The 10,148-nt window shown below is 45.0% G+C and overlaps 1 protein-coding gene across 1 annotated transcript in view; it reads right to left on the minus strand.

The window, feature by feature from the left end:
• Window positions 1-2,095: 2,095 nt before the first annotated feature.
• The window catches only part of osgn1 (oxidative stress induced growth inhibitor 1), a 29,684-nt gene continuing 21,631 nt past the window's right edge, over window positions 2,096-10,148 (minus strand). The window contains exons 5-8 of the mRNA XM_031304931.2: window positions 9,305-9,396; window positions 7,913-8,112; window positions 6,770-7,113; window positions 2,096-3,287 (exon numbers count right to left, since the gene is read on the minus strand). Coding sequence (XP_031160791.1) covers window positions 2,709-3,287; window positions 6,770-7,113; window positions 7,913-8,112; window positions 9,305-9,396 — 1,215 coding nt within the window. The 3' untranslated portion in view covers window positions 2,096-2,708. The remainder of the gene's footprint in view (window positions 3,288-6,769; window positions 7,114-7,912; window positions 8,113-9,304; window positions 9,397-10,148) is intronic.

Raw genomic sequence — 10,148 nt, forward strand, 5'->3', positions numbered from 1 at the left:
AAATTTGACCCAGAAGGAAACCAAGTTCATGGTCGACAGGAAGACAACACAAGGGTTTAAATCAACCCAACGAAGCACAAGTAGACTTTATAGTTCACAATTACCATTTCCCATCCCATCTTTTTACAGATTTCGGCGTTTCCGACTGCACTCGAAGGCAGCCTTATTTCACAGGGGGAGCGAAGAGACGAGCGAGACATAGCGAGTGCTTTGTTGTTGCAGGAAGCTGTTACACAAACTCCCGGGCAGTTCAGTGCTTGTGTTTAATTTTTTACCCTCATAGTGTTTAAAACGTTCTTGTGGCAGCGATAGAGGCAGTTGATGTTTCCTGTTTCCAGTACGGGATTCTCAAACCGCCTTAAACCATAGCTCAAAACACACCGACAAGTCTGATCGCCAGTTACATAATTGGCCAGCGTGGCTTGACGCGGGGTTGCGTTTCTCCAAAAGTTGAGTCGGTATTACGTTTTTTTTTAAAGTGTCTGCACTGCGGCAACCAAGGTGGGTAAGCTAGCATCCGGAAAGCGTACCTCCTATGGAGGGACTCTGATGCTACCAAGCCATCACCCCCCGTTAGCATCCCATTGACTGCCATTCATTTTGACAGAGAATAACTTTACATCTGAAGAGTTTAAAGACTCTATTTGTCCATTGTTTATTTCTAAAGAAACACGACAATGTATAAAAGGCTCCATTACCTTGTACCTCACGTTATGGCTCCGTAGCAGACGTTTTTATAAAAATAGGCTAACGATTGGGTCATAACCACGAGACTTACTGTCTCATAGTAGAGGAATTACCGTATAGTACAGGAGAAGCTCGCAGGAAATCGGCGGGGGGGGGGGGCATGGAGGCATACAGTCAAGGGAGAAGCCCATAGAGAGTCCATGAAAGCATCGGAACAAAATATTTCAGCAACATTTTGCTCCTGCTCTGGTCTCTGCTAGATTGGGAATGATTGAGATTTCTCTTGGCACAGCTACCAGAAGACTTCCAACTTTCAGACAGGTTGCTCACGTCACATCTACGTCTTCAAGCTCAGTTGGAGGCTGCTCAGTAACGCTCAGACATCACCGGGAAAGAGCTTAGACTTCACTGGTCTCCGTGGAAGTCTATGGCGTCGACGTGTCCATTTATTTCACCGTCTATAGCGGCAACCCCCACTGCAGCCTTAACGCACTACCCCCATTCAAAATGAATGGAAAGACCTATGTTTTGCCAGACCGTCAGACAGCCGACGCAGGCTGTCTGAAGGCGCCTTGAGTGATGAGAAAACTAGACCAGAATTGATGTAAGTCTTGTCTTTGGCTGAATCCAAATGTCCACCCTCCGCACTTGGGGGCTCAGCCCTCGCGGACTTTAGCCGTACGTTCACAGGTCTCAATTCTGTTCCACAACTGTAAAATCTACATTGTTATATCTGTTTTGCAATGAATGCTGGGTAATTAAATCAGTCAAGTCTACACCCCAAGCAGACTCTTCTGGAAATCTGCACAAAGTCTGCTCGAGGCCCCTTTGTGGACTGGATGAATTGAGGATTTGGACGGCCCACAGCACTCGCAGACTTCCCGGGAACGCTGCCCGCAAAGTCTTCGAGTCTGCAACTGCGGTGGAGTCCGTACACTTGGATTCTCTCTTTTAATATTCTCTCAATTTCTGTTCTCTATTCTCTTGCTGCCTCTCGTGATTCTTTCTTTCCACCTTTTTTCAGATCTCCTCTTCCACCTCCGTTTGTGTTGGTCCTCATCAACTCGTAAAGTTAGAAAAAAAGTTCTAATATACTGGTTATGAACTCATATGTTTGGTTGTATCAGCCTGGACATGTTAAACAGTCCTTTAAAAACATGATATGAATGTACAGTATTTACCATAAACCAGTTGTTCATAAAAGCTAAAACTACAGCCAGTATAATCAGCTGATTCTAGCTTATCACAGACATATCGGCCAATGAGAAACTGCTTTACAGAAAAGCCAAATATTTGGCAGATATGTACATGGTCATTATAAAAGGGTGTTGGCATTGTTTGACCACCAGAGGGCACTGGCATTTTGTTACTGGAAATTGTCTTGTTTAGTACATGTCACCCAAATTCAAGTGATCGTCATCCAGAATGTTAATAGAAAAAGATTATCTGCCAATATATTGATATCAGAGTTTGAAATACTCAAATGCAGGTATTGGTATCAGCCTCTAAAATCCAGTATTGGATAGTACACATAAGCTGATGGAGTTTACAGCCTTCCAGAACAACTTGTAGTTGGTAAAGATGTACATTTTAAGCTTTATACTTTTACAGGCATGACCCAAACGCACCATCACACCCTTGACTTCAGTGTCTCTTTCTCATTCTAACTCCAATTTACGTACGACCGACCTGTATTTCGGTAGGAGCACAACTGTCGGCTTCTTTTTTAAGCTGCTTTTCGGGATTTTCAGATCTGAAGGCTTTTATTTTGCCCTACCAAATCTACAGTAGATCTACTAACAGATCAGACCCATCCAAACCAGTGTATTTCCAGTCCTACAGCCCATTTGTTGGCCGTTTCACACCTCAAAACAACTTAGCAGCGCGCTTGATTTCCCTACTTTGTAATATGTGGAAAACCTTTTGTTTGCAGCAATTCCTGTGTTGTCTCAATCGATGAGCTCGGATCCGACCAGAGTAGTTTGGTTTCGCCTCAGTCCACTCATCCATTCCCAAACCTGCTACGAATCCCCATCACAAACCTCTGCTTCCGTCTGTCTGTCCACCCATCTGTCTGTGGTTAACTCCCTTCCCCCCACCCTTTGTGTCTTGGCGAGGTCGCTAGCGATAGCCAGCGCTCCTCCTTTCAGGAACCTGACGAAGTTCTCGCCGACGAGTGGCCCCATGGCGTACATGCCCGGCCCGTCTGCCGCAACCACCTTGTTCGTGAACGGGTCCACTTCGATCGGGTTCCTCCGGCACGTGATTGGCTCGTTGGGGTTGACGCCAAGCGAACGGCCATTGTCACCCAGAAAGGAGAGGTTGGGGTGGGCGCCGATCAGAACCAGCGCCTTTGAGATCTGGACCACCGTCCGCTGGCCAGAGTCAGACTCCAGAATGCACTTCCGGTCGGGTCTGAGCGCCACAACCCTGTAGCGCGGGAAGCTCAGGTACCCTGTGTAGGAGGAGAGGGGTGAAGAGGGGGTGGTGGAGGAGGAGGGAGGGAGGGAGGAAGGGGTGGAGGGGTCATGGAGGTTCTGGGCGTGGTCCTGTGGTGGAGGGCTTGGCTGGTACTGCTGCTGAGTCATCATCTGGTGAACCTAGAGGCCAAAGATAAACAAGTGCATTAGATGTAGAGATAACCTGATACCATTTTTTGCTTCCCGATACCGATTCTGATACCTGAACTTCCGTATCGGCCGATACCGAGTACTGATCTGATACCAGTGTGTCATATATTTTATTATGTTTTAACAGCTGTATACTACTATCTCTGTATGATGATATGATGTATAACAGCTGTATACTACTATCTCTGTATGATGATATGATGTATAACAGCTGTATACTACTATCCCTGTATGGATGATATGATGTATAACAGCTGTATACTACTATCTCTGTATAGATGATATGATGTATAACAGCTGTATACTACTATCTCTGTATAGATGATATGATGTATAACAGCTGTATACTACTATCTCTGTATGGATATGATATTATTTCTATCTTTGTTGTCAGTCTGGCTCAGGTTAAACTCTTTGAGAAACATGAACAATGAACGCCCCAGAACTTTGTTATATTCTGCAGTTTGACAGTCAGTTATAACGTAAAAAGAACATAAATAAACTACTTTAACGTAGATTTTCTTTAGGGCTTTATTACGTGGTATCTGATCGGTGCATTAACTCCAGTACTTCCCGATACGGATACCAGCGTTTTAGGCAGTATCGGAGCATCTCTAATTAGATGTAACTCTATATTGAAGCCTGACCGTCTGAAAAAGGTCACGCTTTTGTTGCAACAAAGCCGGAAAAAAATGATTAGTCGAATTATCCATCGGTCCAATAATTGATTGGTCAATCGTCAGGAAATTAAATCACAAATAATTTGAATAATCAATTAATCGTTGAAGTCATTCATCAAGCATGTGGCTTTCCTGTAAGTTGTATACAGACAGTTTGAGTTACACTCTCCTTTCCCAATATACTGGTGCAAACATTGAATACTTGATAAATGTAATGTCTTGATTTTTGCATTTTAAAGATAATTTTTTGGGCTTTTTAGGCCTAGATGAAGATATGAAAGGGGAGAGAGAGAGGGGGGAATGACATGCAGCAAAGGGCCGCAGGTCGGAGTTAACCCGGCCACGATTTTTGCATTTTAATTAGACTATTAAATATTGAAAAACTATCAGCTATCAGCAGGTTAATGTGTCAAACTCTCCTAACTAGGGATGCTAATTTAGAGGGGTTTTTTTCCCAACTGATACCCGACCCTCGTTAACTGATGACTAATCATTAACCAAGCAGGCAACGGTGTCCCAGTTCACCCGTCCGGGAGGCTTGGACATATTTTCCGCGTTCCGTGGACAGCTGCGGACTCGTACCGGTCGCACAGCCACGATGTATCGTGCATTGTCGCGGCCACTTTTCTGGAACCGCTTGCGCGACTGACACAAGTCACAACAACAATCACTCAGCTGGATTGATCTGCTGAATGGACCTTTTTCACAGCAGACATGTTGACTTGTCATAGTAGGAAGCTGAGATTGATCACCTTAACGATGGCTCAGTTCCATCTAGTGTCCCAGTGAGCTACCTCAGTGAGTCAGCATGCTCAATACCAGGACCTCTCCTAAGTGGAATGCAGCCATCATTAATGGTTAGAAAACACCTGAGCTGTTCCTACTATGACATGTCAACATGTCTGCCGTGAAAAAGGTCTATTGGTTTCAATGTGTTTGTCAATGTGTATGTCAGACCCCCGTCTCCACTGCACCCCCCCTGCGAGGTTGTCAGCTGTGTGTCTGCTTGTCAAGCTCTGAGCGCTAGGGCTGGGTTAAAAAATAATCAAATTTCTGTTTTAAATCAATCCTTATTTAAATGATGCTATATCGATTCATAAACTCTCAAAATTGATTTTTTAACCCTAAGAGACCAAAGTTAAGCTTGATTTATGGTTCTCCAAAACACAACATGCTAGTGAAAAGTTAGCACTAGCATGTTTACTAGCAGTTAAGAAATAGATTATATAGCCTATATATTATATACAGTGGATCACCTACAAAATCCTGGTCCTCACCTACAAAGCCCTCCACCATCTGGCCCCCTCATACCTCACTAACGTCCTCTCCCCGTACCAACCCTCACGGTCCCTCAGATCCACCTCAGCTGGTCTCCTGTCCCCCTACCAACCCTCACGGTCCCTCAGATCCACCTCAGCTGGTCTCCTCTCCCCCTACCAACCCTCATGGTCCCTCAGATCCACCTCAACTGGTCTCCTCTCCCCCTACCAACCCTCACGGTCCCTCAGATCCACCCCAGCGGGTCTCCTCTCCACCTCAGCTGGTCTCAGCGGGTCTCCTCTCCCCATACCAACCCTCACGGTCCCTCACATCCACCTCAGCGGGTCTCCTCTCCCCCTACCAACCCTCACGGTCCCTCAGATCCACCTCAGCGGGTCTCCTCTCCCCATACCAACCCTCATGATCCCTCAGATCCACCTCAGCGGGTCTCCTCTCCCCGTACCAACCCTCACGGTCCCTCAGATCCACTTCAGCCGGTCTCCTCTGCATCCACAGTCCAACCTCCGCAGTTTTGGGGACAGAGCCTTCTCCAGGGCAGCTCCCAGGCTCTGGAACTCCCTCCCCCAAGAGATCCACACCTCTGAGTCCCTCACCATCTTCCAGTCTCGCCTCAAGACCCATCTCTTCACCTCTGCCTATCCATAGCTCCACACCCCCCTCTCTTCTCATCTGTGCCTGAATCTTGTTTTGTTGTGCATTGTTTTTTCAAGATTCAAGATTATTTTGTCATAACTAAAAACACTTAAGGAAGTGCAGTGTAGAACGAAATTACGTTGCATTGGACCACCATAAAAAACAGACATAAAAACCCATCAGTACCTAAAAGAATGCAATTATAAATAATGTAAAAAATACAATAAATAAATAAGATAGCTAGCATTTAAAATATATATATATATGAAGGATGTAGAAATACTCATGTGTATACGCATATCCCACACATACCCATTTGATTATCTACCTGTCCTGTAAAGCGACTTTGAGTTCATGAAAAACGCTATATAAATTCAATTTATTATTATTTTATCTTTATCATGCAAAAAAAACTTTTTCAATAACCTTTTTATTTGTAATAATATTAGCTTTTAACGGTTCTACGGATATTATGAAATCGGTCATAATTAGAGGTGCAACGTTGTCAACTATTAAATTAATCGCCAACTATTTTGATAATCGATTGAGTCATTTTTTTATTAAAAAAAAAATCAGATTTCTCTGATTCCAGCTTGTTAAATGTGAATATCTTCTAGTTTCTTCTCTCCTCTGGGACAGGAAACTGAAGATCTTTTGAGTTTTGGACAGAACAAGACATTTGAGGACGTCCTCTTAGGCTTTGGGAAACACTGATCCACATTTTTCACCATGTTTTGACATTTTTATAGATCAAACAACTAATCGATTAATCGAGAAAATAATCGACAGAATAATCGACTATGAAAATAATCGTTGTTGCAGCCCTAGTCATAATTGTTATTGTGGGTTAACAGTTACCTTGTGGTACTCTGGGTAGAGCAGTTTGGGCAGCTGGTTGAAGATGAGGCCGGGGTCAGTGACCGAGCGTCTGAAGGCGTGGTAAACCGGCGTGTTGAGATGGTGGGCGGCCAGTACCGCATCGGCCGCCGTAAGCCCCGCCCCCACCACCAGCACGGGGTCTGACGATTGGTCTAGCTCGCCGCGAGAGATGGCGGCCTCCAGCTCCCAGAAGGAGTGGCAGACGTAGGGCAGGGACTCGCCCTCCACGCCAAGCCGGGCCGGGATGTCGTGGGTCCCCGTCGCCAACACCACGTTGTGGGCCAACATGGAGAACGGCACGGCCTCGGAAACAGCAGAACCATCTGGCAGGATGGAGCAAGATGGAGGGAACAGGATATGGAGGTTAATATGAGCCACTCGCTTTAATTTTTTAAAGTGCCCATATTATGAAAAAAAAATAAATAAATCACTTTTTCTGGGATTAGGGGAGTTATTTTGTGTCTTTGGTGCTTCCACACACATACAAACTTTGAAAAACCCATCCATGCTGTTTAGAGTGAGATACAGTTTCTGAATGTGTCCTGCCTTCAGTCTCTGGGTGAGCTGGTCAAAATCTGCACGGCTTTCTACGTCACCAGCCGAGATGAGGGGGTTAGGGGGCTAACCGTTAGCATGCTAGCTCGTTCTCAATGGCAAAACACTGCTACAACACACACAAATTCACCCTAATCTACAAAATAAATTGTACAGGGCGAAGTTGCAGAAACAGCTAGCTAGCTCATGTAATCCTTACCTAGCTACTGACTGGCTAGTAGTCCTTACCTAGCTACTGTCAGGGCACGCCCTCATACTCTGCTTCTGACTGGCTAGTAGTCCTTACCTAGGTACTGAGCATGTGATCTTACCTAGCTACTGAGCATGTGCGACTGCCAACAAAGATGTTACAGCAGTGAGAGGTCTCACTCTGTAGCTAAAACAGAGACCTGAACACAGGGTGAAAAGAGGAGCTGCAGCAATGTGCAGTACAACTACAATATGGAGTTTTTGGATAATTAAACCATGTAAACCTATTCTGGTACAACCTCTAAATACAATTATGAACCTGAAGATGAGCATAATATGAGCACTTTAAACAACATTCCCTGTTTTCATTCACTGTACCTCCCAGCTCTTCCCCCTCTCTGTGCTGCAGTCCTGTGACTCTCCAGCAGGGCGGCCCCCCCTCCTGGTTGCCAGGCTGCCTGGTTACCGAGGTGACAGTGGTTCCACAGGCAAAGCTCTGCTCCAGGGACATCTGGGAAACGTAGTGCTGGTAGTAGGAGGCGATCTCTGCTGGCGTGGCACGGTCGTTTCGAACATTTCTGGAATAAAATAAACATGAAAATGCCGTTAAATACATAAAATAAAACACAGATGTGTTTAAATACCTCACAACAAAAGGACAGTTTTTTATATTTCATCACGGCACAAGGGGCTGACAATTTAATTAACCACATATTAACTGGAAGTTGAGAAGTGGTTTTATTTATTAAAAACATTTATAAAGTGGTTGGCTCAGTGGGTAGAGCAGGCGCACATATACTGAGAGGCTTATTCCTCGACGCAGAGGTCCAGGGTTAGAGTCTGACCTGTGATGATTTCCTGCAGGTCTTCCCCCTCTCTCCCCCCTCTCACACCTAGCTGTCCTGTCAATTAAAGGCGGAAAAGCCCAAAATATAATCTTGAAAAAAGGGTAAAACCACTTGGCCTGCAGACAGGCAATTTTTAGGGGCCCAAAGGCCACATGTCAGTGCATCACTTTGGTCTTGTTAATGGAACCATTTGGCAACTTTTTAAAAGTAAACTTTCCATTCAGAATCTTATTTGCATCCATTTCGGCATCTCGCACTCACTATCCACTCAAAATGTAACGTTAGCCTACTACTCTTTCGCCGGCTCGCAAGCCCAAACAAGTGTGTGCGGCGTGCCTGTTGTTTAGTTTCCGGTCTAGCTAGATCCGGTGTGGTGTTGTAGTTTTTCTAACGTTACTAGTTGTTGCAATAGCATGTGAAAAAACTACAATGTTTGCTAGGCCAAAAAGAACGTTTATCTCGCGATGAAAGAATTGACGCCGTAGTATAACGCGTTTAACTGACAGCACTAATTAAAAATTTAGAGAACCTGAACCTGATTTTGATTTCACTTAAATAGACAAATCCATTTCTAAGAGCACTAATTACTTTTTTTTTAACAGTGTAACACTTCTAGAGAAATAAAAAACACTTTTTTTAATCAAAAATATAAATTATTTGTAATACATATCAGAAAATGTTTAGGATCACATACCAGCAGTACAATCATTGAAGCCTCAGGGCACTAAAATGAACAAGTAATATTGAAAAAACAAAAAAACGGATTAATCAGAGTCCCTAGAGGACCTAAACAAGTTTTAAGGTCTTCTAGATGCTGGCAGGATCCCTGTTTTAAAGTTGTAAAACTGCGAACGAGCCTCTCTGGTAAAAGGACACCAGGAAATTAGTAACGACTGAAAGTCCCACATGTGTGTCATCAGACCTGCGTTTCTCTCTCATCCAGTCCTTCAGTTTGAGTCCGGGAAGCTCCATCCAGTTAGCCAGGCTCAGAGTTAGCATGGAGCCCTCCATAGCCTGGGAACAGCACACACACAGTTACAATCACTCAGCTGGGTTGGTCTGCTGCATTGGTTTCAATGTGTTCTCGAAAAGAGTAAAGCTTCAGAGCTTTCAGTTGTTAGACTGGATTATGTGGAAGCAAATAAAAGACTTAAGTATTTGAATTTTAAAGGACCACGCCGACTTATTGGGACTTTGTCTTATTCCCCGTATCTCCCAGAGTTAGATAAGTCCATACATACCCTTCTCATCTCCGTGCGTGTTGTAACTCTGTCTGACGCCCCCACCGCTAGCCTAGCTTAGCACAGATCCTGGAGGTAACCGGCTCCATCTAGCCTAGCTTAGCACAGATCCTGGAGGTAACCGGCTCCATCTAGCCTAGCTTAGCACAGATCCTGGAGGTAACCGGCTCCATCTAGCCTAGCTTAGCACAGATCCTGGAGGTAACTGGCTCCCAACTAGCCTAGCTCAGCACAAATCCTGGAGGTAACCGGCTCCAACTAGCCTAGCTTAGCACAGATCCTGGAGGTAACCGGCTCCATCTAGCCTAGCTTAGCACAGATCCTGGAGGTAACCGGCTCCATCTAGCCTAGCTCAGCACAAATCCTGGAGGTAACCGGCTCCATCTAGCCTAGCTTAGCACAGATCCTGGAGGTAACTGGCTCCATCTAGCCTAGCTTAGCACAGATCCTGGAGGTAACCGGCTCCATCTAGCCTAGCTTAGCACAGATCCTGGAGGTAACTGGCTCCATCTAGCCTAGCTTAGC

This window comes from Sander lucioperca, chromosome 6 (assembly GCF_008315115.2).
Source record: "Sander lucioperca isolate FBNREF2018 chromosome 6, SLUC_FBN_1.2, whole genome shotgun sequence".
Classification (NCBI taxonomy): domain Eukaryota; kingdom Metazoa; phylum Chordata; class Actinopteri; order Perciformes; family Percidae; genus Sander; species Sander lucioperca.